This window comes from Struthio camelus, chromosome 13 (genome assembly GCF_040807025.1).
Source record: "Struthio camelus isolate bStrCam1 chromosome 13, bStrCam1.hap1, whole genome shotgun sequence".
NCBI lineage: Eukaryota > Metazoa > Chordata > Aves > Struthioniformes > Struthionidae > Struthio > Struthio camelus.
Window position 1 is genome coordinate 9,761,817 of NC_090954.1, and position 26,777 is coordinate 9,788,593.

Sequence of the window (26,777 nt, forward strand, 5' to 3'; positions counted from 1 at the left end):
GCTGCCTCCCCTCCTGCCCCACGCCTGCCTTCAGCCCCAGGAGTCCGTCCCGGACGTCCCCAGGGCTGAGCCCCTGGCGAGTGCCATCCCCGCGGCTGCCCACGTGGGCTGGCTGCAGCCGCCGCACCCGCCGCTCCTGACCTTGGCTCCGCACCCCGGCGCCCCTGCTCTGCCGTCCGCCTTCGGGCACCTACCCCACCCTTGCGTTTCGGTCCCTGCCAAGCGAGCACTGGCTTTCTGTCTCTTATTGCAGCCTGGCCTACTGCTCATCACTCTCCTCACCCCTCTCCTGCCCCGAGGGGAGCGCGAGCCCGCACGCAGCGTCCTGCTGAGCCCATGCTGGCGATTCCCGCGTGGCCCGGTTCCCGGTTGCTTTTCTGCCCTCCCTTCGCACAGCCAAAACCTGCCTTTAAAGCAGGTCATACACAGAGGGCCCCACGGGCAGCAGCAGCCGGGCGCTCTTAGCCGGCGCACCGCTTTTACCTTCGCGGCATCACTTCCCCTGCGCGTGGCTGGACGCAGCCCAGCGGGTTCACGCGCCCTCCGCTCGGGCAGCGCGGTCGGGGCTGCTCGGCCTTTGCCGCTCGCAGGTGAGCTTTGCCAGGCCGCGGCTGTGGCCGGGCCGGCGCCTGCATCCGCAGAGCCGCTGTCTCCCCGGCTGGGACTGTCCCCATTCGTTTCAGCTCACCCGCGCTGTCCCCCAGCCTGAGCAGCCAGGGCCCAGCTCAAACCTGCCGCAGTTATTCCTGCTCTTCCCCTTCAGTCTCTGACGGGGTCTGCCGTTTCCCCGGACGGCAACACGGAGACGCGGCACTGGGCCTCGCCGCGGCCTCCGGCCGGCTCTTGGCCGTGCTGGGGAGGTGCTGGCTTCCCGCAGGCCGACCCTGCCCCGGCAGAGCGCTCCAGCAGATTAGCAAGACGCAATTTTCCTTGCAATTGCTCATCACGTTAAGAGCTGCAATTATTAATGACCGTTACAGCTGCCAGAGAGGAGCGGTAAGATGGGCTCATCCCCACACCCCCTGGCCCCGGAGCCTGCTCCAAGCAGCGGAGGGGCCAGACCGGCCTCTCAGCTGCCCTTCGGGACGGCAGCTGTATTTAACGAGGCAACACGCGGCCGCTGTGCCCCAAAGCAGAGCCGGAAGCGGTGTGCTTGTCCCACTCGGGCCCAGTGACTTACTGCCCCCCGCGCAGGCCTGGGCACCGGGGCACCGAGCTCGGCCTCAGCTTTGACCACCCCGTTTCGCCCCCGCCCCACGCCCGCTGCAGCTCTGCCCCGTGAGCGCCCCGCTCGGAGGGACGCTGTCTGGCAGGGGCGGCCGCTGCCTGCTAAAAAGGGGAAGGGGTGACCCAGAGGAGGCAGGGGTCCGTCCGGCACAACACTGCCCGACGCAGGCAAAGGTGAAATCAGATTTTCCCAAGAAAGCGTCAGGGAGCTGAGTCAGGCCCTGGGGCAGGGCTCCAGCCGGGAGAGGGGCGAGGGCGGCGGGTGACCTTCGCAGCTGCGCTGCACCTCGCTCAGCAAAACCGCAGGCCCCAAGACAGCCGGCACTTGCAGAGAAGTGTTTATTAAAGGCACTAAAAGCACCGTGGCTACATCAGACACAGCTCAACCGGAGAGTGCGGGTTCGGGAGAGGCATTTACAGTTCAGGGACAGCGGTGGCGCGCGCTCTTTGGTAGGAAGCCGTTTCCGAGCGGCGCGGGAGCCGGCGCGCCGGACGTCAGCGCGAACGCTCCCGGCCCGCGGCCGAGACCGGTTTGGCAGGCAGCCCTGCGCCCCGGGCCGCGGCAGGGCAGGGGACAGCGCAGCGGCGGGCGCGAGGCGCGGACGCCCCAGCCACGCAGCCGCTGGGGCTGGCCGGGGTAGGAAGCCACCACGGCGGTTTGCAACGCAGCCACGGCTCGGCTGTGGGATTGCTGCAGGCAGGGTCCCTGCCGGGAGAGCGCTGGTTCTCCAGCCCCACACGTGGTCCACGGAGCGAAGCAGGCAAGGTGGGGACAGCTTGGCACCGCTGCTGGGGGGCTGGTCCTCACCCGTTCAGGGACGCGCAGGGGGCGGCCCTGCCCCAGCGCTGAGCTGCCAAGGCAGCAGGGCCCCATCCAAGCGGGGGAGCAGCCCTGCTGCAGCCTCAGCACGGGAGCAGGAAACCCAAGCAGCGTTCCCTTCCCGCGGCTCCTAGGGTCAGGCAGAGGGGCGCAGAACAACCAGCGCAACCCAGCCAGAAGGGGTTCAGGGCCCCGCGCTGCCTCCGGGCTGGAGCAGGGCCAGGAGCTGCCAGGAAAGAGGCAAGAGCAAGGGGAAGGGGCGAGTTCCCAGCCTGGCTCCCTGGGGGCAGGGGACGGGGGGGAGAGGAGCATGCAGGGCCAGGGGCATGCGTGGGTGCAGCTGGACTCTCGCCCCTCACACGTGGGAGAAAGCGTGGCTCTTGCACAGCGGCTTGTCCTTCTTGGAGTAGAACGTCTTCCCTTCCAGGTTGGTCTGGCAGATCTGGGGAGGAGAGGACGCGCAGTCAGCGAGGCTGAGCCAGCGCCCGGCCTCCCCTCCTGCGGCTCAGCCCCTGCTGCCCTGGGGCTCAGCACCAGCATCACGCAGACGCCAGCAAGCGGCAGGCTCAGAGCTGCTGCACAGGGTCTGGAGCCACCAGCACAGATCGAGGCGGAAAACCTCACCGCAGCAGAGGCCCTGGGCTGCTGGTAGACCCCCATGGGGTGCACAAGCGCAGCGGGGAGCTGAGGCCCCTTGCTAGCCTCCTGCCAGCACCCAGGGAGGCAGGCAGGCATGCGACTCACCGCGCAGACAAAGCAAGTGTCGTGCCAGCTGAACCCCAACGCCTCCAGGAACCGGTCCCCAGCATCGATCTTGAAGTCGCAGCCACGGCACTTGGTGCCAAACATCTTCTCGTAGTCTGCGAGGGGAGGCAGAGCCCAGGTCAGCAGACCCCAGGGCTGCAACCCCTCGTCCCAGGGCAGCAGGGCTGCAGCACAGCCTGGCACCCATACGCGCAGCGCAGGGAACAACACTCTCCCAGCCCCGGTGGGGACAAAGCCTAACGTGCCAGCTCCATGGCGCGATGCAGAGTCAGGGCAGCCTGAGATGCCCCCGTGCCGCGCAGGGTGTCCCCGGCTGCCCCAGCCGCCTCCAGGCCACGGGAAGGAGGAGAACCTCATCTCCCAAGGTGCAGCGCTCGCCTTTGATGTACATCCTCCATCATCACCATGGCAACGCGGGAGCAGTGGCACTACCCGGCAGCGCCGAGGACAGGGACGGAGGGCTGGCGGCTGCGGGAGCCGGTGGCCAGGGGACAGCCCCGCCGCACAGGGCGGCTCACCCCCCCGGTGCCACCCAGCCACCGCGGGACCGCGCGGGGGCAGCGCGCGGCAGCCCCGGCTCCTACCTCTCTCGCAGTAGGGCTGTCCCTCCTCCATGTAGAAGGCACGGTTGCGGATGGGCGTTTTGCAGGCCGCGCAGGTGAAGCACTGCACGTGCCAGGTCATCTTCAGTGCGTGCATGACCTCCTGGAGGGGAACTGCTGTCAGCTGGGGCAGGACCCCCTGTGCCGTGTGGGACCCCCCAACCCAGGGGAGAAAGGGCCAAGGGAGCCCCAGGGCAGAGCTCCAGCAGGGTGCAAAGGGACAGAGCCAGGGACGCGGAGATGACAGTGATGCCAAGATAGCAATAGGGCAGGCAAGGGCTGAGCGACACTCACCCCAGTGATCTTCTTCTTGCACTTGGCACAGCTGGGTGCATAGCGCGTGTCGTAGCACTTGGGGCAGAAGATAGAGCCCTTCTCCTCAAAGAAGCCGCCCTCATCCAGCACCTTCCTGCACTGGCAGCAGATGAACTCCTCCGGGTGGTAATAGTGTCCCAGTGCCACCAGGTAGCGTCCCCTGCAGCAGGACAGAGCCATGTCAGCCATGCCACGGCCTGGCGCCCCCCTGCCATGGTGCGGCCGGGGCCACCAGCCCGGACAGGCCATGTCTCACCTGATGACCTTGTTGCACTTGTAGCAGAGCGGCGTGCGGCCGAGGCCCTCGGGCGCCTGCTGGGCCGCCTGCACGATGGAGCTGCGGTTCTGCATGGGGGTCGGCGTGGCCGGCTGGCTGTGCTTGCTCAGCACCGTGCTCGTCTTGTCCGGGGCGTAACGCTCGGCGAAGGACGGGTCCACAGCCCAGGGCGGGCGGCTGGCAGGGCCGGAGGTGGCCGTGGGGGTCCTGGGGGCTGTGCACACACAGAGGTCTCCAGGATGCTGCTCCCAATCCCTCTGCAGCCCCCTCCCAGCACCCTCAGCCCACAACTGGGCAAGAAGCATCCCCCCAGCACCAGTCCTGCCCTCGTCTCCCCCCAGACCCGAGCCCAGAGGAAATTTTCTGCTTACCCAGTCCCGGCTCCGTCTTCATTGCTGCTCCCGGGGACGGGTCCGGCACGGAGACCTGGCTACAGAAGAACCAGTTAATCCAGCCTGCTACGCTTGCCACCGTGCCCGGGCTGGCTGCCCAGGGGCCTGTGCATGTTGGCAGGGTCCCCACCCCACCACGAGCACATGGGAGCCAGCCGAGCCCCCGCGCTCGAACTCGGTAGCTGGTTTGGTGGCGGGGGACGGAGCCGAGTACCATCAGCCCCGCAGACAGGCGGCACCCCCGGGTCTCTGGCACGCAGTACGGTGCTCTGGGGTGCTGCAGCGGGTGACACAGGCTGCTGCTGCCCACTCAAACGTGACAGTTGCCAGACACTGCCCGGCCCTGCCGTGAGCTAGAGGGGGGCTTCGATCAGAGCTGGCGTGGGCAGCCCCCAGGCCCAGCGCCCGCACAGCTGCGGAAATTCAGGGCTCCGCCATCCCGGCCAGCAAGGCAGGACCAGCTGGTCTGGGGGGGTCCAGGCTGCGCCCCCACGGCGCGCTGCCAGCACCGGGCTCGTGAGCAGCCGGGAGCGCCGGTGAGCACCGACGGCTGGCGAGCAGCGCCCGGAGGGGGCCTGGCTCCGGCCAAGCCGCCGGCAGCGATGGCCACGGGAGCAAAGGGACAGCCAGGGGACAGCCAGGGGACAGCCCGGGGGCTCCGTGCCCCGCCAGGGCCGAGACGAAAAGGAGCCGGCTACAAGAGGAGCGTTTATTTGCTGCAGAACAAACCAGGCAGACCCAGAGCCCCAGCACCACCGTGGCACCGAGGCAGGGGGGAGCCGAAGGCCAAAGCGATGCCACCAACAGGATCCTGCTTTGCCCGTTCCCTGCCCCGTCGGCACAAGGCAGGGCGCAGCCTCCCCCCAGGACCCTGCTCCCTCCCCTGCCTCCACGCACGGCCCGAGCCGCACGGGGACGCCGGCCACATTCGCTCCGGCTCTGCCCGGCTTCCCAGCCTCTCCGCAGCCCCGGTGCCAGGCCCCCAGGGTCTCGCATCCGGTGTCCAACTGCTGCCAACCCAGAGCAGGGTTTTTGCCAGTGCTGCCAGGTTGCCCCTACCCCGCTTTGCACAGGCGCCACGGTGCAGCTCGGCCTCCCCAGCTCAGCGCCAGCAGTGCCCAGAGGGTCCTGGCCGGACACCCGGCACGGACGGGGACACCCCACCGCGGGGACACCGCGGGGACACCGACAGCCCGGCTGGCAGTGAGGCAGCCTGGGCAAGCCCGGCCCGGCCCCTCACGGCTTGACGTTCAGAGCAGTGGCCGAGCGCTGGTGGTGCCAGTCGCGAAGGCGAGCGTAGCGCGGGCTCTGCAGCTCAGCGAAGAACTTTGCTCTGGAGAGAAGGAAGGACAGAGAGGGAAAGGGAGGAAGGAGGAGGCAAGGAAAGAAGAGAAGTTACAGCAACGGGAAGAAAGAGGTTTGCTGGAGTCGCAACAAGCAGCCAGGGTGAGGGCGAGCCAGCTGGGTGGGCTGAGCCCCGGGCACCCTGCGCCCCGGAGCGGGGTCCCAGAGCCCGCAGCGCGGCCTCTGCCGCCCGGGGGGCCGGGGCCAGGCCCCTGCAGCCCAGTAGCTCATGCTGCTGCCCTGGTGCGCGCACCCCTTACCTGGACTTGTTAACAAGCTCATCATCAGGATCTTCCACTGAGAGCAGCAGGAGAGAAAGGAGGAAAGAGAGTCAGTCTGCTGCACCCAAGGCCCACGGCAGAGCAGGAAGAGAAGGAAAACCTGCCATCTCCTCCCTCGCCCGTCCGGCCCCGCGCACGCCGCGGCTGCGCGCCCCTGCCGGGCCACGGGACGAAGGACGGCCCCGTCCGAGCGGCACCACCGCCTGCCCGCGCGCTCCACGCACAGCTCCCCGACGGCTGTCCGCTGCCCAGAAAGGGCAAGACAACACCAAAACTAAGGCCTGGGCGCCACCGTGCACCACACAGCCCGCGCCGGGCTCCAGCATCCCAACGGAGCCAGCAAGCGCCAGGGCCCCTGCAGGAACTTACTGCAGTCCGTGCCCGTGAGCCGGGCCAGGATGCGGAAGGTGCGGGACTGGGAGGTCCCGGTGCGGGGCCGCCAGTCCCCCGTGTCCTCTATCAGCCTCAATTTGCTGGGGTCACAGGGCAGGAGGCCCGGGGGGCTCAGCGGCCGCGGGGGGTGCCTGCGAGCGACAGAGGGCAGGGCGCTCAGGCGGCAGCGGCGCGCGCAGCGCCCGCACCCTGCCCCGGCGCAGCGCCGCGGGGACACGCTCCCGCAGGGCGCTCTGGCACGCAGCGCGTCGCCGGACCTCAAGCGCACGCCGCCATGCCCCCGGCGCCCCAGCCGGACCCGGGGGGCTCCCCCACGCCTCCCCAGGCGAACAACGGCGGCACAACAGCGAACGTCCGACAGACGGCGCATCGCGTCCACCCCCTCCACCCCGCCTTACTCATCCTCCGCATAGGAAGGGCTGAGGAAGTCTTCACAGGGGCTGAGTTTCCACCTCGGGCAGTTTGGCACTGGCCCTAAGGGCCAGGAGGGGAGCGGACAGGGCAAGCGGGAGCCAAGGTAAAAATCGTACCTAGGGGAGCAGCGCGAGAGCCCAGGAAGCGCCGCCGGCGCCAAGCCCGGAGCGCCCTGCTGCCTGGCCCCGGGCAGGGCGCACGGCGCAGCCAGGCGGCCCAGGTCGCGGTCAGCCAGGCAGAGGCGGCAGAGCCCCAGCTCGGAGAGAGGAGGGCGCCAAGCGCGAGGATGCTCCAGGGCCCGGGCAGCCAGCACTCGCACTGCTGGGCCCCAGCACTTCAGCTGGCGGCCAGTGTCGGGCGTGCTGCCAGCCTTGAGGACGCAGAGCCCACGGGCTTAACCCTGCCCCTGGAGAACAGGGCACTAACAGGGCGCTAACAGGGCAAGAGGCATGCAGGAAGACTAGAGAGAACAGGCGAAAGGCTTACTGACTTGTCAAGGCTCTGCACCTGCAGGAGAGAGAAAGGGAAAGAGAAAGGGAGGAGAAAAAGAAAGAAAAGGAAGGTGAAATTAGACCCACAGCACCCAAGATGTTTCCAGAGCTCACCTACAGCCTGCACCAGTCCCCCTGTCCCTAAGACCCATGCCCAGCTTGCCCAGGGCTAGGAGCACACTGGGCCACAGGGGCAGTCACCAACAGACCAGATTGTACCTCCCTCAGCCCCCCAAAACAGGCCCCGGTGCATGGGCCAGCCAAGACCCTGGTTTGGCAAGGCCACATCCCTAGTTCACCAAGTTTCAGGGTGCCACGACTGCCCTGGCCAGGACAGGCGGGGACCGGCAGCTGGCTGGACACACGGCAGCCTGGTAGGCAGCGTGCAGAGACAGGAGCTTCTTCCCAGGGCTCCGTCCCAGCCTGCGACGAGTGGGGCCCAGACAGCGCTGCATTGGGTTTGAGGGTTCCCCCTTTCCCAGCCCGTCACCGCAGCCTCAGGGCTAGCAGGGCTGCAACAGCATCCACAAAACACAGCCGGAGCTCCCCTCTGCCCCTTGCTGCAGGGCTGCTGCAGACACCAGCGAGCGCCCTGCTTGAACCCAGACACCACGGGGCTGCGCCCCACAGGGCTCCCCAAAAGCCAGGGGAGGAGGACACGTCCCCCAGCGAGGAACAGACATGTGCGTGTGCATGAGTCCCCACGCATGACAGTCCTGCCGTGCAGTCTCAGCACCAGCCAAGAGGGGACCCGCGCAGGCAGCACGGTCGCCCGCTCCCACCCGTGGGTGCCTGGCATGCAGGGCGCAGCGGGGCCAGGCAGCGGGCAAGGCAGGGCTGCCCCGGGCTGCCCCCAGCCCATCCTCGGGGAGCAGGACGGACAGCAACGTACCCGTTGTGCTGGGGGGTGCAGGCGGGCGCCAGGGGAACGTACGTCACGGGTTTCGTCACCAGCCCGGGCCGCGGGTTCAGAGGCGAGCTGGCCCCAAAGGGCCGAGCTGTTTTGTTGAGGGCGGTGCTGGGTGCGAAGTTATATTTCGGGGGCTCAGAGCAGGGGAGTGAGTCCTGAGCGAGACACAAAACACACGGACACGGGCTCACACGTCAAGCAGCATGCAAGGGGCAGCCCCGGGCCAGGCAGTGCAGTGGGCAGCCAGGTGGGAAAGCCAGACCTGTCCTCGCCTGCAGGCCCCGCACGGACGCACCACAGCCGGGCACACAAACACGGAGAGCACGTGTGCCTCAGGCACCGGGCTCTGCCAGCCCAGGTCCCTTCTCTGCCGGGCATTCAGGCCACGGCCGTCGGGCTCAGCAGCACAGCTGCTAACCTGGCCCGAGGGTCGCTGAAAGATTAGTAAGTGCCCCGGACACTTGCTGCTACCCCGCGGAGGGCCACGCATGCACACGCGCTGCTCACACGTCATCCCATGGGAAGCAGGCAGGAGAAGGCATGCAGGTGGCCTCTGCCAGGAGCCACCAGGCCTGTCCCTGCCTCCCCAGGCAGCCGCGGGAGGGAGGGAGCTCTGCGCCAGGGCGCTCCCTGGCACTAGGAAACGTGGGGCCCAAAGGCAGCGCCGCGGCTGCCTGGCCTCCTGCCCTGCTGCGGGCCCCTCCGCACCCCTGCCTGCCCCCAGGACCGGCAGCTGGGGTCTGGGGCACCGCCGGGCTGGTCCTGCCCCCTCCCTTCCCCTGCCGTCCTGGCAGTCATAGCTGCTCTTCCAGAAGGGGGTTTTCCAGCCCTCTGGACATGCCCTGGTCCCCCAGAAGCCTGCGGTCCCCGGGAGCAAAGTCCGTTCCCTCTATCTGAGCTCAGACGTTTTCCCTCCCCCAGCACAGGACCGAGCTGCTGCCAGCAGCACCGGGAGCAACACATACCTTCTGCTGCTTCCCCAGGGCGGTCTGGGTTCTGCAAGAGAGGAGACAGCAAGGCAGGTGCTGGAGCAGGCCCAGCATCCACCAGAGCCGGGCTGGCAGCACCGCAGGGAGAGGGCACCGGCACCAGGGCAGCTACGGCTGGCTGGCGCTGCCCCACGGCTCAGAAGCGACGGCTTTGAGCCAGGACCCCTGCTGCCAGGCTAGGCCCGCGTCCAGCCGAGCAGGGAAGCCCAAGGCCGGGGCCAGAGCCTGCTTCACGCTGCCTGGGGGCTGCCGGGCTCTGCGCGAGGAGCAGCGGCGCCGGGCCGAGGGCCCTGGCTCTGCTCGTGGTGCCCCAGGGCCCCCCCCGCAAACCCTACCTGCTCAGGGTGAGGCAGAGCCTGTCCCCACAGGCACGGATCCTGTTCTGGGCCTCGATGTGTGTCATGGAGCTGGTGAGCTCCCCGTCGATACTCAGCACCCAGTCGCCCACTCCCACGCCAGCCTGGGCCGCCTTCCCGCCCGGAGTCAGCTGCAAAACAGAGGAGTCAGGAAGAGCCAGGCCGGCCAGCGGGGACGCGGGAGCAGGGGACGGGCTCCAGCCCGGGCTCCCTGGGCAAGAGCGCTGCACCCAGACAGCGCTCCCAGGCCGGGAGGGCAGAACGGGAGCCCCCCGCCGCCCCCGGGGCTGCCAACACCCGGGAGGGTCACCAGGATATCTCCACGCGGCCGGGGCTGGCTGCGCCGCCCGGCTCGCCTGCCAGGGCATGGCGCAAAGCGTGGCAAAGCCGGGACCATCGTGGCACAGCACGAGCTCCCCAACCCGCGGAGACCCTCCGTCCTGCCCCTTGCCGTCGCCGAGAGCCATAGGGCATCGGGCGCTGCCGAGCCGGGCACAGCACAGGCACGGGACACCCTGGCAGCTCCTCGCCCAGCGCAGAGCACCCACGTTTAGGGCAGGCACCTCTTCCCACCTCTCCCCCCCAAGCACACGCAGGGTCCGTCCCTGAGCGCGGTGCCACAGTAACGCGGGGCTAGAGCAGCGCTGGGCCTCCCCGGGGGTGGGGACAGACCCCCGGACCACCCCGCATTTCCCAGGCCGTTAGCCCAGAGCAGCCTCTCCCTCTCTGCAGCAGCAGAGGGCTGAGCGCTCCCCAGGTCGCTGCCCGGCCCCCGGCCCCCGCGTGGGGACGGCTGGGGCCACCCCAGCAGCCCGCGCGCCCCGGGGCCCCCCCAGGAACGCCCAGACCCTCCTGGGCGACGCCGAAGGGCAGGGCGCAGAGGCTGCCGTCCCCGAGGTGCCCGGGGCAGGAAGCGAGCTGGGTGAGTCAGGGCTCGCAGCGCAGCCCACGTCTCGCCTTGCCGGAGCTGCAAACCACAGGCATTTCCCAGGCCCTCGCTGCGGGGCGGGAGGGAGAGGGGGCAGGGGCAGCGCCCCCCCCCCCCGGCAGACCCCCGCATCCCCCCGGCCGGGCCGCGCTCCTCTCCCGCGTTCGTCTTCTGGCGTCGGGCAGGCGCAGACGTTACCTCATCCCGCCGCAGAGCAGCACCAGCCACCCCAGGGCAGGGAGACACCCGCCCCCACCCACGCCGCTTCCTCCAGCCCTCTCCCAGCTCCAGGCGCCCGCCGGCCGCGGCGGCAGGGGGGGGATGTCTGCCCGAGGGAAGGGGGCGGCCGGGAGGGCGGCCGCGGGGCTTCCCTCGCCCGGCGCGGGAGCATCCTCCAGAAGGCGCCTCGCCCACGCCAGCCCGCTCGTCCCCAGCTGCGCCGGACGCGGCGCTACGTCAGCCGCTTCGCCGGGAAGGCAGGCCTGCCCTCTCCTCCTGCCGGGATGCCGGGCCCAGGTGTCCGGCCCCAAAGGCGAGCGGGGCCCAGGGCACGAGCGCGCTGCTGCGCGCAGCTCCAGGCACTGACAGATAGACAGAAAGACGTGGGCAGGCTGCAGCCATTCCTGCTCCTCCAGCACGGAAGAACTTGAGGCGCTTGGACCAGGACCAAGTATTTCCTCAAGTCCTGTTCAACATGAACATAAAAGGAGCGAGCCAGATTCCCAGCGCTGTCAGAGGGCTGGAAAATCCCTGCCTCTCAGTATCAGGCCCTCCTCGCCCATGCGCAGAGCCCAGCCCGCCCCGGCTGCAGCACATCCCTTCCCCAGGTAGGACGCGGGAGCGCCAGCCCTCTGCATAAGGCCAAATCCCACTCCTGGGCCGGATAAAACGCAGCTCGGCTCCACCTGCATCTCGCTGCCATCCCCAGTGGGGTGACCCCTTCGGTCCCCCAGAGCTGCCCAGCACCCTCTGCTGCGCTGGGCAGGATGGTGCCCTTCGGCCCTCGGCAGCAAGGCTGGATCCTGACCGCCCCAGGGCCCGGCAAGCTCCTGCTTGCTGCCCTGGAGGCTGGGGAAGGAGCTGAGCTGCGTGGGCTTGGAGGCAGGAGCAGGAGCTGGGAGAGGTTTTCACACGGCTGCTCGGGAAGGTGAGAGCTCGGCAGGCTGCGTCACGCAGTCGCACGCAGCCCGCGCCAGCCACCGGCACCGCCGCGCTCCCCTTCCCCTTCCAGCACCGGCACACCAGGAAGCCCCTTCTGCAGGTGCTGGCTCGGCCGGGAGCTGCCGGCCTCCCGCTTCCCGCGGCCGAGTCCCCTGCCCGGCCCTGCTAACCGAGGCTTCCTTCCTCCCCTCTCCACCCAGCCTGGCTTTTGTTCTTGGAGCCAGCGCCACCGTGCCCAGCAGAGCACCCACCGGCCGCCTCCGCCCGGGGGTCAGGCGCCCAGCTACACCGCGCGGACGCCGAGCCTCTCCGCCGGGCCCTGCTGCCAGCAGGGCCGGGAGCGTCCCCGGCGGGCGCCGGCCAGGACGTGGCACGCAGCGCCCCGCTGACTCTTACCCCAGCCCGACGCAGCCTCACAGCCTGCCGGCACGTCTGCTCCTCGGGGAGCGCCTCGCAGCCGAGGCATGGCGGTGCTGGCAGAGCCCCGGCGGGCGGCTGCACTGCAGACAGGGGCAGCCCTGCCGCCACTCGTAGGGAGCCCAACCGGCCTCCTGGGCCACCCCGCGGTGCCAGAGCGTGGACCGGTGCCGCTGGTCCTCCATGCTCTCTCACCCTACAGAGCAGGGCACCTTCTACCCGGCTCTGGTACCCTCAGGCCTGACAGCACAGTCTGCACCGCGGCATCACCCGGCCAGGGTGCTCGCTTGGGGCCAGCGGCACGCTGCAGAAAGTAACTTCAGGGGCAAACACCTCAGGGGTGCAGAGCAGCACACGGGTCGCCCCTTCCCCTCCGACCAGCACCCACCGCCCTGTAACACATCCCAGCGTCGCCGCAGGGCCTCCCCACCGAGCCCAGCCGGCTACGTCCCCCAGGGACGTGCTCGCCGACCCTCGCAGCGCGGCCGCCTGGCCCCAGGCTGGGCTTCCTCAGGAGCTGCTTGCAGCCCGCGAGCGGGCAGTGCTCCTCCGCCCTGGGCCCCGCACGCCGCTCTGCCTTGCCCTGCCCGGGAAGGCAGCGTTTCCCAAGCCCTCACAACAGCACTGGCCTGCACGCACATCAGGCCGTCGCTGCACAAGGCCCCTGCCCCAGGCCCTCGGAGGCTCCTCCATCTGATCAGACCCTTTGTTAGGCGCTGGCTCGCAGCCAAGAGAAACATTTTTTAGAGAATAAACTCGCTGAAGCCGTCTCAGCGCGGAGCCCTCAGCTCGGCAAAGATCGGCAGGCCTCGGGGGGACGGCACCGGTGGCTCCAGCCTCGCACGGTGCCCCCAGGGTTTGCGCTCCTTGCCGGGGCGCTGCAGGGACCCGCGCCCACCGGGACAGCCGCGGAGAGCCTGGCTCGTGCTACGGAGCAGGCCCCCAGGCAGCGCTCGGCGCCCGCGAGCAAAGCCTTCGCTCGAGACGCGGCCTCCCGTGCCAGCTGCCGGAGCGTCAGCAGCGCGGACGACAGACGCATTCCAAGGCTTATAAGGCAATTGCGCGGCCAGAGCCACCCGCTAGCGCCCGTGCAAGGGGACAGGGACCACACCTGGTCCAGGCGAGCGTCGCACCAGGGGCGGCTCGCGCGAAGAGCCTCGGCTGCGAGCAGCCAGCAGCACAAAGCCTCTCACACGCACACGTTCGGCGCTGGGGAAACGGGCCGGGGGCCACCGTCCCAGCGCCGGCAGCAGCGTGGGCTTCCTCCCCTCTCTGCCCGTTCCAGGGCCAGAGGGAGCTCGGACGCGGGCTGGAGCTGGAAGCCGAGCAGCAGGAGGGAGGACAGAAGGGCTGAGCCCGCTGCACGAGCCCAGACCCCAGGAGGCCAGGCCCAGCGTCACAGTCCGGACCAGGAGGCCAGCCCCACGGCGCGGAGGCTAGAAGAGCGGCTCCCCTCCCCCAGCTGCCGGACAGGCTCCGGAAGAGGCCTCCCCTACCTCCCCCAGCAGCCAGAATGACTCTGCAGAGGCTTTGCAGTACTTCAAATTTCTGCTGCTCTTCTTGCCCGGAACACCCCCGGCACGCACGTCCCCTGCCAGACGAGGGCCGATAAGGCAACGGGGTGGTGCAGTAGAGGCTAAGCGGAGCGAGACCACAGCAGGACCCAGCACTCCAAGGGTCCCACCTCATCCACGTCCCCATACAGCTGCCGCCTCAGTCACCTGGTCCCAGCAGCCACAGTTTCCTACCCGCAGAGGTAGGAACAGGATGGGCGTTACCGAGGCTCAGCTTCTCTTACCCTGGAGATGGAGAGCGGCATGCTGAAATCCTTCCCTCCCTGCAGTCTGAACCCCCAGGGCGCGGGGCCATCCAGGATCACCTTGTAGGACTCCACATCGCCCATCTCTGCAAAGGAAGAGGGTGCGATCCCGGTGTTACGCTGCACGGGAACAACGCAGGGAGAGCAGCCGAGCGGGGCCCCAGCACCTGGCAGGATGGGGCAGGAGGAGACAGGTCACGCTTCCAGGACCGGCTCCACCCCGACTATCCCACACTGCAGTTAGAGACGCACCCCAAATCCATCAGCATCTCCTAGGGCTGAGGAGCCCAGGCTAATGCTGACTAGCACAAAAGAGCCAGACACAGCTGACTGCCACGCTCAGTGCACTCACGGGCTCTGCTCTCCCTGCCCCAAACCTGGGGCACGCTCTCCCTTGCAGTACGCACAACAGCGCCCTGGAAGCTCACGCTACTGAGAGCCAAAACTGTTTCAGACCACGGAGAAGCAACAGCGGGTGTGGAAGGATGGAGACCAGAGGCGTTTTCGCTGGGTGAATTAGCAGCGGCACAGTAGCTGCGCGATGCCAACCAAGCGGACTGGCAGCGCAGCCAGGCTCGTGCTGCAGCAGCTGGCCAAACAGATGCTACCTGGGAGGCGAGCCCATCTCTGCGCGCAGAGCCGGGGCTTCAGCGAGGAGGGAATCCCTGCCTCTCCCTGCGCGCCAGCCGGGACGGCGCTGACAGCTGTCAGCCGGCCAAGGCACGGGGGGCACACGGGCCGGCCCCAGCCTCCCAGCCGCATCTCAGCCAAGAGGAGCCCTCCCAGATCTTGAGGGGCCCCTTCGAGACCCTGCCTCCTGCCCCCGCAAGGAAGGGACAAACCCAGCGCCCCGAGGGCCGGGGACCTCGGGCTCCTAGCCGGGAGGCAGTGGAGGCGCAAGGGCCGGGGGCCGGCGAGCCCCCGCTCTCCCCAAGCCCGGGCGGGCTATATAAGGCTTGTAAGATGACACCAGCGTGCTCCCCGCTCGGGAAGGCTGGGTGAAGGCTGCGTGTCAGACATTCCCCAGCACCGAGCAGCCGCACAAACCGGGGCAAGGCGCGGTGTCCTTCGGGGCCGGGACCGTGGCGGTCTGCCCCAAGGCGGCCGGCAGCGCCCCACACGCCCAGGTCAGGGCTGGGGGGGCCCCAGCAGCCAGGGGTCTCCGGCAGCCCTGGGGCAGGGTGCTGGTGGGGGGCAGAGAAGTGATCTGGAGGGATGGGGTGGGCCCACACAGCCCCTCCGCGAGGGGTTACGGCCACGTCCCATGGGGCTGGCGCAAGGCACCTGGGTGGCCCTGGGGCACCCACTCCTGATGGGCAGCCAGGCTGGGCCCCCAGCCCTGCCCCACACAGGCCCCCCCCACTCCCTACCCCTGCCCCCCTACCCTGCCCTATACGGGCCCCCCTGCTCTCTACCCCTGCCCCACACGACCCCCCCCCCCCGTTCCCCAGCCCTGCCCCACACGGGCCCCTTGTCCAGACGGGGCCAGCCAGCCTCCCTGACCCCGACCCGGGGCCCCCCTCCCCGCCCCACACAGCCCCCTGCGCAGGCCGGACTGGCCCCCTTTCCCACAGCTCGGGCCCCCCCTCCAAACCCGCGGCACCCCGTCGGGGCGGGCCCCGAGCCCCAGCGCTGCCCCACACGGGCCCTGCCGGAGCACTCTGCCTGCCTTCCTCGCACACAGGCCCCTACCCGGCCCCATGCGGGCCCCCAGCCGGATGAGCCGCCCCCGCGCCCAGGCCCGGGCCCCCTGGCAGCCCCGGTCCCGCCCCGCGCTCACCTGCGGCCGGGCCGCGCCGGGCCGCCCCGGCGGAGCGGAGCGGGGCCGAACGGACCGAGCGGAGCGGAGCGGAGCGGAGCGGAGCGGAGCAGCCGGACGCGGGACTCGAACTCGGGGCACCGCCCCCGCCCGGCCCGGCCCGCCTTTAAGTACGGCCGGGGGTGGGGTGGGCGGTGCCGGCGGCCGGCTCGGCCAATCAGCTCGCCGACCGCCCGCCGCGCCGGGGCGCGCACGACGGCGCCCCCTGACGGCGAGATGCGGGCGCCGCAGGCGCAGCGCGGGCGCCCCCTCCCACCCGCGAGCAAGGACGGAGCCGGCTCGAGCGCAGCCTCTTTATTCACCGTATCGCCAAGGCCCGGCCGGCCCGGCTCACAGCCAGTCCCGCTGCCCGGCGGCAGGAGCCTCCCTGCTCAGCAGCCGGACGAGCTTGGCCTTGAGGTTGCCCTGCGGCTTGGGCCCGGGGCGCCCCGGGGGCTCCTCGTGGGCACAGCGCCCCGCCGGACCCCAGCGCTGCTCCGGGGGGCCGGGGGGCTGCGGGCCGCCCCACGCCGCCGCCACCGCCTCCCGGTTGTCGTAGATGGGGCCTGCCTCGCCGCTGTGGCCCTCGGGGGCCTGCCGGCACCCCAGCTCCCACTGCCCTTCCTCGTGCTCCTCCTCCTCCTCCTCTGTGCGCCCCAGCTGCGCCGCAAAGATGTTCTCATAGAGGTGCTCGGCGGCCGGCTTCCCCGCGGCCCAGGGCTCGCTGGGGCCAGGCTGCCCCAGCCCGAAGAGGGGCTGCTGGCCCCGGGCGATGGAGGCGTAGATGATGGGGCCGGTGCCATCGGGCTCCGAGGTTGGGAAGCGGAGGAGGCCCAGGGCAGGCTGGGAACTGGGCTGGGAGCTGGGCTGCACCCTCCCTGCGGCTGGCCCAGGCTGCGGTTCCTCAGAGGCGGGTCCCCGGGGCTGGGGCTCGGTGCCCGGGATGGGGATCCGGGTCTCCGGGGCATCCTTGTCCTGCTGCTGGCAGGCGATGGCGGTGGCCACGGCCCGGCAGAGCTCCGGGGCCCGCGGGGTGCTGAAGGTGAAGGTGCCCTCGCCAGAGTCGCTGCGGCGGCCGGCCTCGAAGGAGAAGACTGTCTGCGAGGTCGGAGGGCAGGGTGAGGGGCTGGCGCCCACCTCACCTGCCCTAGGGAAGTCAGGGAGCGGGGCACCACCTACCTGGTCCTGGCCAAACTTGCGGAGGAAGGAGTAGGGCCAGGTGAGCAGGGGCTGGCGGGACTGCGGGTCCTTCAGCGTCAGGCTCTGGGGGAGAGCTGCGAGCAGGTAGTGCCCGTGCAGGCCGCAGCGGGCGGCTGCGTCCGTCCTGAGCACCAGCACCAGGAACTCTGTCACTGCGGGAGCAGAACGGCACCGGGATCAGCCCTGCCACGCTGAGCTGCTGCCCGCCCCAGCCCCCTCCGCCACCCAGCCCATGGCACGTACGGTCCTGCCACGAGGAGTAGAGGGAGTTCTCCTCCATGTGGACGTCGGAGCCGGGCTGGGTCCTGGCGCTGCTCTGTGGCACCTCCTTTGCACCCTGAAACAGAGGGATGTGAGAGCGGCCCCCGCCCCGGGCACCCTCGTCCTGCAGCTCGGCCCTGGGGCTGCTCCGAACATGCCGCGGTGGCACAAGGCGCGGGCAGAGATGGGGCAGCGCGAGGGCCTGCAAGCAGGGCTGTAGCACCTCTCCCTGCTGCACACGTGCAGTGGAAACTCTCCCAGTAGGGGCCTGCCTTCAAAACCACCCCCGACTAGTCCCCCCAAGGGGACTCATCCCTTCTCCTGCTGCATCCTGGCCCCATGCCCCAGCAACACCCTCCACCCCAAGGTGATGGCCAGGGACCAAGGGAGGGAGCCCCCCTGGCTCACCCAAACCAGGAGCAGGGTGAGGGGGGTCCCAGCTGTGCAGCCTGCCCACCCCACTGCTCGTGGCCCCGCTCACCCCAAAGACGCGGTACCTGGAAAGCCAGCTGGCAGAGCTGAGAGATCCACTCGTCCCGCTGCTCGGCCGCCAGCACATAGCTCTTCTCCGTGGTGTTGAGGTAGAAGGCAGCGGTGGCTTTGGGGCAGCTGTCAGTGCTGACGGGCCCCACGGAGACGCAGTCCGAGAGGCGGATCACCCGGCGGGCGCACCTCCGCAGGGAGGACTTCTCCAGCACCGTGCCGTCATCCCGCACATCAAACTTCTCCATCCGGGCCACGCCGGACGGGCTGGCAGCAAAGAGCTGCGCTCGCATCTTCCTCCAGAACCTCTGGGGTGCAGGAAGGGCACAGACAAGGGGAACAAAAGGTCAGCAAACAACTGCCTGCTGCATCTTCACCGGCACTGCCCTCCTTATCGCGTCAGCCAGCACAGTAAGGGCTCCAGCCCATGCTTGGCAGGACAGGGCACGCCGGGCACACGCAATGCCCTTCCCGCACCCCTGGCGGGGCTGGGCACACTGCGCGTGCTGGGGGAGGACACAGCAAGCAGGGCCTTCTCAGGTCCCCCAGCACCCGCAGGCCAGGCCAGCCCCAAAGCCAGGGCTGCCAGCCGCCAGGTCAGCGAGGTGGCCAGCCTGGCCCTCCAGCGAGGTCGGCTCCGCTCGCCTGGTGAGTCACGCTCGCCCTCGGCTGGGAAGGGAACCCAGGCATCCTGCCCTCTGCTCCCTGCTGCAAGTGCTAGCCTGCTGCTGCTGCAGCTGAGCCTCTTGAGCTGTTTTCAGGACAGACCATGATGCAAATTAAAGCCATTTTGAGCTGCTTGGGCTCCTGCAGGCAGCTCACACCTACCAAGTACAGTTAGTCCCTGCAGCTAGCAACCCGCTTCCTCCCAGGGGACGCTCTGTGGTACCAGCACCTTCCCAGCCTGTCATGGGATAGAGAGGGCGCTTCCCCCCCACACACCTCAAGAGCACAACATGGCCTCCACCCCAGTGAACCTACGCGCAGCCGAGCACCCAAAATACCCGCCACCGTAAGCCCACCTGCGTCCTACATGGCAGGGCATCGGCCTCTGCTCACATAGGGGTCTGCCCACTTCAGCTCTAGGACTCAGCTCTCGCAGGCAGGGAGACTAGAGCAGCTCCGTGAGAGTATCGAAGGCACAGCCGTGGCCCAGCACGTCCACTGAGCACACGGAGGGTTGACTGCACCCCACGGGCTCTAGGAAGGGGCAGAGCCACCCCGCTGAAGCAGCGGGGATGCTGCTGGGCACGGTCAGCGAAGTGGTGGGACCTGCCTTGTAAGCACCATCTCACAGCTCCTACCAGGACTCCAGTAACATAACCCATAACGTGCCCAGAGGGTTTTGGCACTCAGTGCCCATCCCCAAGGGCTCAGCACACCGAGCAGCTGGGCAGCGAGTCCAGCCCTGCGGCTGGCTTTTCCCACAGCACTGCCCCCCACGGTCAGGCTCTTCGAAGGCTTGGCGCACAGCAACTTCCTATGTGTGGTCCCACCACCCCCAGGAGCTGCAAGGGGCTCCCACCCCTGCTGCCCCACTTGCACACAAGCACCGGAGCTATGCGTCATTAACACACGTTTATTGTTTCATCGCGAATCGCGTGGCGATCAGGCAAGGGGACAGACCCTGTACATGGGGGTCAGTGTGAGCAGAGGCCTGCTCGGGGGAGTCCCCTCAGCTGTGGGGAGAGCCACCTTGCCCCACTCCGTTACAGCTACAGAGGCCAGGGCCCTCTCTGCCCTACCCAAGGGGTCTGGCTCTGTCGTTCCCCTGCCGAAGCTGTGGAGGACCCAGTATTCCCCATCCGGTCAGGGCCTCCCCCAGGGTCTAGCATCAAGGCAGAACAGGGCAAGACAGAGCTCTACAACCCACCCCAAACCCACCCTCCACCTTTTACCTTTCCAAATTTGCTGTGTTGCACATAGAGGATCCCATCCTTCACAGGTCTCTCCATGGGCACAGCACTGCCCTGGCAGCCAGTGCAAGGATCTGGGACTCAGACCATCAGCAGCAGAGAAGTGTGACTGCTGCAGCTGAAGCAACTAAATGGGGCAGACTTCCTTTTCTCAGCGACTTCCCCTTTTTGCTGTGTGGGATGAGGGGCAGGCTGGGCCACAGGAGGTGTCCATCCTCCCTCCCCCTCACAGGAGGGCAGTGGGGCAGAACACATGCAGCAAGAGCAAAGGAAGCTCCTAGGGGCCTGCCTGACATGAGCACAGCATGCTCTGCCCTGCCCTGGCTGCATCAGGGCACAGTTGCGGGTAACAGAAACTGCCCTGGTCAGAGCACAGCAGAAAGGAGGCAGCCACCAGCTGAGAGTGCACAACACGAGCTGCGGGGGAACAGTCCCAGAGGAATCCAGGGGCTTTGGAGGAGAGCAATGCCAGACCCCAGCCATGCCACCACGGGGAAGCTGAGTAGGGGCTGCAGACAGCTGGCCACAGAGCAGCCACCCCACAGGCACCACTACCCGCTTGCCCAATGCTTCACATCAACATGCCGCTGATGTAATGGGCTGTTGCAGCACAGCTCCTCACATTTCCTCCTAGAGCAGGAGCTTCAGCAGGCTGAGCGGGCAACAGTCCCCAGTGCCCAAATGCTTTGAAAAGGAGCCACAGCGGTGCAGGACAGGCCTGCAGTCCGGGCTGGTCTGGGCTTTGGGAAATGAGGGCAGCTGCAGGGGGGACAGCGCTGTTTGCCCAAAGAGAGTCAAAGCTCGGCCCTCTCTCCCAGCCTCGGTGGAGGCAGCACTGGGCAGCAGCATCCCCAGGCTAGAAGTCCATGGAGCTGTGAGCCAGGTAGTCTTTGCGGCCGATGTTGCTGACTTGCTTCGTCTGCATCGCCTCCAGCTTGGGGCAGTCAGTGATGCGATGGCCCAGGCCACCGCAGAAGGCACAGCCCCGTTCATCTGCAATGGGAGGAGCAAGGTCAGGCAGAGCCACACCACACCAGGCAGGAGGGTGGCCCCCACCCCAGGAGCAGAGGGCTAGGCCTGCAACTCCCACCCTGTCACCAGCACTGGGCCATCCACGCAGCCAGGCAACAACCACCCCGTGGCAGGCAACCCAGGGGGCAGCAAGGACCCTGGAGCGATGGGAGCTGGGCCTTCCTATTTTCAGCCCAGGTCACTCCAACAACCCTGCCGGAGCTCCCTGTCCCAGCCTGGGGCCTCTCACCTCCGATGTCCAGCATGGTCTCATCCCCACAGTGCAACACCTGGAGCACAGGAGGCACCTTCTGCTTCGCCTCCAAGAGCAGAGCCTTCAGGTCCATGAGCACTGACTCATCTGGGGGCAGAGACACAGATCAGACGCAGCCCAAGCAGGGGCCTGACACAGGAGTGCCCCAAAGGAGGGCCTGCGGGGCCCTGAGGCCAGCCAGAAGCAGGGCAGCACTGTCCCATGCCACCGTCTCCCCTCCACGGGCCCTAATGACTTAGTCCCTCTTGCTTGGGAACACCACCACTGCCGAGGCAGAGGCAGCTCATGGGGAAGCAAGTGACTTGTCCTATCACCTCATATACCTACAGCCCACTGTGCGGGCCCTCGAGGCAGCCCCAGCCCAGCCCCATGCCATTTCTCACCACAGGCCTTGTTGATGAAGGTGGTAGCAATGCCAGTGTTGCCTGAGCGGCCTGTACGCCCAATACGGTGAACTGCAGAGAAACAGACAGAATCAGGCCTGGGCAAACGCAGCCCAGGCAATGCAGCAGGAAGAGACAGCCCCTGCCCCAGCCACTGCAATGGCAAGCACACAGCCCTGCTGGCCTGCACCCACCCAGTTGTGCTCCCACAGTTCCCCTGACAGGGCCCACTCCCCACCGTAGTTCTCAATCTCCTCTGGCATGTCATAGTTGATGACATGCTGGATAGCTGGGAAGTCCAGGCCTTTGGAAGCTACGTCAGTGGCAACCAGGACATCCTTCTTCCCATCCCGGAAGGCCTCGATGGCTTTTGTCCGCTCCTCCTGATCTGCAAAGGACCAGCACAGAAGATTAGCAAGGGCAGAGCTCCCAGCTCTACTGAGCCCTATGGCCTCAGAACCAAGCATCACTCACAGCCCAAGCTCTCCCACTTTGAGAGAACCCACACATCCTTTCCCTAAATAGAGAAGCAGAGGGACACGCAGGTCCCTCACTATCAGCATCCTAGACCTCCCTTGTCTCATCCCCCGACACAGAGAAAGATGCCTAGCTGGGTGCAAAGAGATGGAGCTCAATCCCATGCGCTTCACCACACTACAAACTCAGCCAGCCTTGCAGCAGGGCCCCAGCATGGGAAGCCCCAACTGCTCCCAGGCTCTGCTGCTTAGGCTAAGCCGCCGTGCACTCGGCTCTGTGGGCTTAGCTCTCCCTCAGATGAGCACGGTGCCACCCAGCACTGTGGCAACACACGGCTCAGCCAACGCAAGCAGCCTGGCAAGGCGAGCTCCCCCATCCTGACAGATACAGAGAGCAGGGTTCAGGGAAACAGCCCCGGAGACAAAGCCAACCTAGGCATGTGCAACTGTGCACAAGGACCCAAAAGGCATTTGAGAGCATATTTAACGACAGCCATGCGGGAACTGTGCTGCGTTTGTGCCTCCTACGCTACTGAACGATGCCCTCACTGACACGTCCCATGTAAAACGACCATGCCTGCTTCCACCTCGGCTGCTACCCTGCTTCATACCCAGAAAGAAAGGACACCCCTAGGAGCCCCCGACATTGCCGCAGTCCTTCCTCAGACCGTTGTGAACTGCTACGTGTTGGGACCTGCCATACTCGGCTACCACAGTGGCAGAAGCAGGGTGAGAGACAGGGCAACATCTGTCTGGGCAGGCCCAGCCAACACCTCCCGACACCCTCACAGACCTTTCCCTCCATGGATGGCCACAGCTTCCACACCCTTGAGCAGCAGGTACTCATGGATTGCATCAACATCTGCCTTCTTCTCCGCAAAGATCAGCACCTGCCACAGCACAGGCATCAGGGAAAGAAAACGGCCCTTCTGCTTGCTGCTACTGCTAGGAATGGGCACAACCTCCAGAGAAACCCCCTCCCTCCTGCTGAGCAGACAGAGCACGCAATAGCTCTGGGCCCAAGACCGTACACAGAGTATGGTCACTTGAATGCCTACCCCCAAACATAGCACTGCCTTGAACCATGCCCTGCAACATCAACACCATGTCCCCACTGACAGCTCGAGGACGTGCAGCGGTCAGCTAAATCCATGCCCCTGGGCTGAGGTTCACCCACGCAGGCCCAGATGTGCTGTTAGAACAGCAGGAGCGCACTACTCACAGGTGGTGGGGTCTTCTGCAGGCACTCGAGCAGGTACACCATCTTCGCCTCCTCCTTCACATACTCCACTTCCTGGGAACAAGCACAGGGACAGGTCAGGCAGACAGCAGAAGGACTACTATCGGCAGGTGTCGCCTGGGAAGGGCTGCCGAGGAGCGCCAAGAAGCCCAGCTCTCTGGCAAGCAATATCAAGCGCACTTGTGAACTGCACTGGCCTCCCACACAGGCATACGGGAGCACCCAGATACCTCACCTGCACAACATCCAGGCTGGCAGCACCTGCTCGCCCAACGTTGATAGTGATGGGCTTCACTAAGGCGCTCTTGGCAAAGTTCTGGATCTTCTTGGGCATTGTGGCACTGAAGAGAAGGGTCTGCCGCTGGCCCTGCGCAGGGAACACAGTGCAAGTAAGGATTTAGCACTCACCCAAATGGGCAGATGCAGGGACTGAGCCCCAAGGTAGGATGTTTGTATCACGCCAGCTCAGTACCTTGAAATAGGAGAAGATGGTACGGATGTCTCCCTCAAAGCCCATATCGATCATCCTGTCAGCCTCATCCAAGGCCAAGTACCGGCAGATGTCCAAGCTCACCATCTTCTTCTGCAGCAAGTCCATGAGGCGGCCAGGGGTTGCCACCATCATATGTACACCACTGTGGGACAAGTCAGGCAGTCAGGCGCCTGCCCCACACAGCAACATGTAGGGAAAGGATCAAGGAGCAACTGCTCAGCACCCACACTCCCTGCTCCAGAGCTCATGCTGTGGGCTGGAAGGCCAGTAACATCTGCCTGGGCCCTCACCTTCACCCACCAGGCCAGCCCGGATGCCAGCCCTTAGTTCCCTGCCAGAAAAAAGACCACAGCTCCAGCCCAGCAAGACCCCCCACACTAGGTCTTACTGTTTGATCGTCTCCATCTGCTCCTTGACAGACATGCCCCCAATGCAGAGGGCACAGCGCAGCGGGGGCAGCCCGTCCTCCTGCAGCAGGCGGCAGTAATATTCTATGATGCCGTGGGTCTGCCGGGCCAGCTCTCGCTGCAGACAGAAAACTATTAATCTCCACGCTCTGCTTCTCCCCTCATAGCCGCAACTGTTCCCACTGAGTATCAGTAAAAGCTTCCTGCCAGGCTTCATTGCACCCCTGCAGCAGGAAGGGGCCCCAATGCACTCACAGAGGGACAGATGATGAGTCCATAGGGGCCCTCTCGTTTGGAAAATGGCAGTCTCTTCTCCTGTTCCAGGCAGAACATGATAACGGGAAGGGTGAACACCAAGGTCTTCCCAGAGCCAGTGAACGCAATGCCAATCATATCCCTTCCTGAGAGGCTGTCAGAGATACAGGGCTGAGCGTGAGCGGGAACATCACAGAATGGCTCCGACCTGCAGGGCAGGCTGTGTGCAGGGTGAAGGGGGTTCCACCCATCAGCAGGGAAAAGCACCCAGCTGACACCACCAGGTGGGCCGTAGGGAGCAGAACATTCCCCGCACTGGGACAGAGCACTCACATGGTGGGGATGCCTTGGATCTGTATGGGTGTTGGCTGCTGGATTCCTTTTTTCTTCAGGCCCCTGAGGATAGCTGTCAGAAAACAAGGGACAGGCACGTTCAGAGCCTGAAGTTTTCCCCTGCTTTCCTCCTAACTCATTTCTCAGAAGCAGCTCTTTCATCAGTGATAAACATCCTCCAGGCCAGCAGCTAGATACCTTAGGAGAAATGGCTACCATCTCGAATTTAAGCTGCGATCCCACTATCAGAGCATGAAGGGTCCGCCAAGTTCGCTCGCCAAGGCAAGTTTCCCATGAGAACGCTACTCCCCCGCCCTCGCCAGCCACGCTCCCACTCCCAGCCCACCTGCTGGAAACTTCATCTCCTTGAAGCTCTTGATGGGAGGGGGGATGCCCTCTCCCTCCACAAGGATGTGGTACTTCTTGCGCACGCGATCATGTCGTGCTTCTGACATGCCCAGGATGTAACGAGGTGCTCTCCAGCTGGGGAGGCAACAGGAAAAGGTCACGGTGCAGAACAAGCCTGGGGCTCCACAGTCAGTAGCCCCAAACAAGGCACTGGGAACTCCCAGTCTGGCTCTGATGCTCCAGTAGGGAAAGCAGGTAACCCCAAGGGGCTTCGCGTGCAAGCGGGTGGGAAGATCCAAGCCTGCACCGTGCATTTAACATTTCTCCAGAGAGCGAGTAACAAGTCCCACGCTAGCAACTGAGAACAGTCCACGAACGATGGATATGGCGTGCCAAAGTCTTGTGGACGCATCTCATTTCATCAGTTCCCTGCCACTGCAGGGCCTTGAGCAGTGCTGGTTCCCTGGGCTTTCCCAGTCTTTTTCTTTAACTTAATCTTCCCCAAGAAGTGAAGATCCAGCTCAAGTCTTTAAGCTTAACGTAGATGTACTCTTAATAAAGCTTACTCTCTTACCATATGTAAAGTAACATCCGAAATGACCCTATAGTCTTTGATCTCACATACCACGATAAGATGCCAGGCAGTGCAGCCCAAGAAGAACCAGTAGCCACAGAGCAGCACGCTGCCTACTAGGTTGCATGGCTTCTAGTTCTTTTCAGCTACAAGGAAGTGATGTTTTCAGAAAGACAACACCTGTATTGTAAAACATACCTGGTTTTAATGGGATCATCATACGTGATGCCCTTTGCCATCTCCTTCACTGACATCAAAGCTGCAGGAACAGACCCAAAAAGATCAGCGCAAGCTCTCTATCTCCAGATGCATACCACTTCAGCAAAGCAGCACTTGGGGCAAAGGTTTGGGGGACCATATTCAGAGATGGCTGACAAACAGCAGTACCCCAGAGAGCCCTTCTGGGCACAGAAATACGAGGTGCTGCAGGCCTGGTGTGTCCAGGGGGCAGCAATAGCAAAGTCTTAAAATTAAGTCAAACAGTCACATGCCTGTTGTGGGATCCTGCTATGTTTTCCTTTCCCATCCCTGGATGTAAACGTCGCCAAGCGTTGCAAGCCAACTGACAGTCTCTCTGCTGCAGCGACAGCTCTGGAGACCAGCGTGAGGGACACAGAGCTCCCACGACTCACCTCGTCCCTGTGCCACACTCTCCAGGATCTTCTCTTCCTCCTTCAGCTGCTTCTCCTTGGCTGACTCCTTCCGAGCTGAGGGGAATCAGGGAATCAGTGAGGAGGCTTCAGCACCCTGGAGCCACCCAGCCCTACTGCCAGCTGTTTCCCTACCTTCCGCCTTCTCTTTGAGGTGCTGGTGCTGATCCAAGAGGCTGATGTTAGACTGGGGCCCCAGGGGGATGTCATCCTCGTCGCCCCGCTGCTCGCTCCCGCTGTCCCGCTGCTCCTCCTCTGACACCACCTTCCGCCGCATCTGCAGCAGCTTCTGCAGCTGGAAGGAAGGGGGGCGGGCAGGGGTTGGGAGGGGGCCCGCACCGCCGCGGCAACCCACGGCCTCCCCTGAGCCGGCCGCGGGCCACCCCTCGCCGCGGAGCCTCCCGGAGCGCCGTTACCATCTGCTGCTTGCGCTGCTTGACGGGCACGTAGGGCACATAGTCGTCGTCCTCCTCCTCCCCGGACAGGCCCGACGTCTCCGACGCCTCCTCCCGCTGCCTCTGTGGGGACACGCGAGGTGAGGCCGGCCCGGCAGGTCGCTGCCCGGCGCCGCGGGGCCGCCCGGAGCGGAGCAGAGCGGGCCCGGCCCGGCCCGGCGCGGCCCTACCTTCCTGTCGGCCGCGGCCTCCATGGCGCCGTCTCCACGCAACGGCCGCGCCGCCCCGGACGCGAATCCCGCGCGGCGGAAGCGGCTGCCGCGGGGCGGGCGCTGTCTCGCTTAGCAACGGCCCCGCGCGTGACGGCAGCGGGAGGCGG

The 26,777-nt window shown here is 66.3% G+C and overlaps 3 protein-coding genes across 9 annotated transcripts; all 3 read right to left on the minus strand.

The window, feature by feature from the left end:
- Window positions 1–1,540: 1,540 nt before the first annotated feature.
- On the minus strand, window positions 1,541–15,903 carry PDLIM7 (PDZ and LIM domain 7). Of its 7 annotated transcripts, none has more exons than XM_068960172.1 (14): window positions 15,682–15,799; window positions 13,881–13,987; window positions 9,556–9,707; window positions 9,197–9,227; window positions 8,214–8,386; window positions 7,317–7,337; window positions 6,393–6,547; window positions 6,003–6,039; window positions 4,378–4,436; window positions 3,986–4,220; window positions 3,709–3,889; window positions 3,397–3,517; window positions 2,792–2,907; window positions 1,545–2,489 (listed from the first exon to the last, which is right to left on the minus strand). In XM_068960172.1, exons 2-14 carry the CDS (start codon window positions 13,983–13,985, stop codon window positions 2,403–2,405), a joined length of 1,473 nt encoding a protein of 490 aa, XP_068816273.1. In that variant the 5' UTR covers window positions 13,986–13,987; window positions 15,682–15,799; the 3' UTR covers window positions 1,545–2,402. The 7 variants fall into 7 exon arrangements, with proteins under 7 accessions (XP_068816277.1, XP_068816273.1, XP_068816274.1 ...); XM_068960173.1 differs by having other exon boundaries at window positions 13,881–14,068; window positions 15,682–15,796; XM_068960175.1 differs by lacking the exon at window positions 8,214–8,386 and having other exon boundaries at window positions 7,321–7,337.
- A 96-nt stretch (window positions 15,904–15,999) lies between these two features.
- DOK3 (docking protein 3) lies at window positions 16,000–19,682 on the minus strand. The gene is made up of 5 exons (XM_068959935.1): window positions 19,542–19,682; window positions 17,658–17,951; window positions 17,143–17,236; window positions 16,879–17,051; window positions 16,000–16,797 (listed from the first exon to the last, which is right to left on the minus strand). Exons 1-5 carry the CDS (start codon window positions 19,596–19,598, stop codon window positions 16,051–16,053), a joined length of 1,365 nt encoding a protein of 454 aa, XP_068816036.1. The 5' UTR covers window positions 19,599–19,682; the 3' UTR covers window positions 16,000–16,050.
- DDX41 (DEAD-box helicase 41) lies at window positions 19,205–26,777 on the minus strand. The gene is made up of 17 exons (XM_068959932.1): window positions 26,629–26,777; window positions 26,420–26,521; window positions 26,139–26,298; window positions 25,986–26,060; window positions 25,552–25,612; window positions 24,778–24,914; window positions 24,432–24,504; window positions 24,099–24,252; window positions 23,825–23,961; window positions 23,416–23,578; window positions 23,179–23,310; window positions 22,926–22,997; window positions 22,497–22,593; window positions 21,466–21,615; window positions 21,228–21,299; window positions 20,821–20,931; window positions 19,205–20,552 (listed from the first exon to the last, which is right to left on the minus strand). Exons 1-17 carry the CDS (start codon window positions 26,650–26,652, stop codon window positions 20,416–20,418), a joined length of 1,857 nt encoding a protein of 618 aa, XP_068816033.1. The 5' UTR covers window positions 26,653–26,777; the 3' UTR covers window positions 19,205–20,415.

Coding starts and splice junctions, on each gene's coding strand:
- DDX41 (XM_068959932.1), bottom strand. CDS start 26,652: ATGGAGGCCGCGGCCGACAGGAAG. Junction 24,915..25,551: donor GATGATCCCATTAAAACCAG/GTATGTTTTACA, acceptor TTGCCTCCCCAG/CTGGAGAGCACCTCGTTACA. Junction 24,253..24,431: donor ATCCAAGGCATCCCCACCAT/GTGAGTGCTCTG, acceptor TATCTCTGACAG/CCTCTCAGGAAGGGATATGA.
- PDLIM7 (XM_068960172.1), bottom strand. CDS start 13,985: ATGGGCGATGTGGAGTCCTACAAGGTGATCCTGGATGGCCCCGCGCCC. Junction 6,040..6,392: donor GCTCACGGGCACGGACTGCA/GTAAGTTCCTGC, acceptor TGCTGCTCTCAG/TGGAAGATCCTGATGATGAG. Junction 3,890..3,985: donor AAGTGCAACAAGGTCATCAG/GTGAGACATGGC, acceptor GTCCTGCTGCAG/GGGACGCTACCTGGTGGCAC.
- DOK3 (XM_068959935.1), bottom strand. CDS start 19,598: ATGGAGAGACCTGTGAAGGATGGGATCCTCTATGTGCAACACAGCAAA. Junction 17,952..19,541: donor AACACAGCAAATTTGGAAAG/GTAAAAGGTGGA, acceptor CCTGCACCCCAG/AGGTTCTGGAGGAAGATGCG. Junction 16,798..16,878: donor GCAAGTTTGGCCAGGACCAG/GTAGGTGGTGCC, acceptor CCGACCTCGCAG/ACAGTCTTCTCCTTCGAGGC.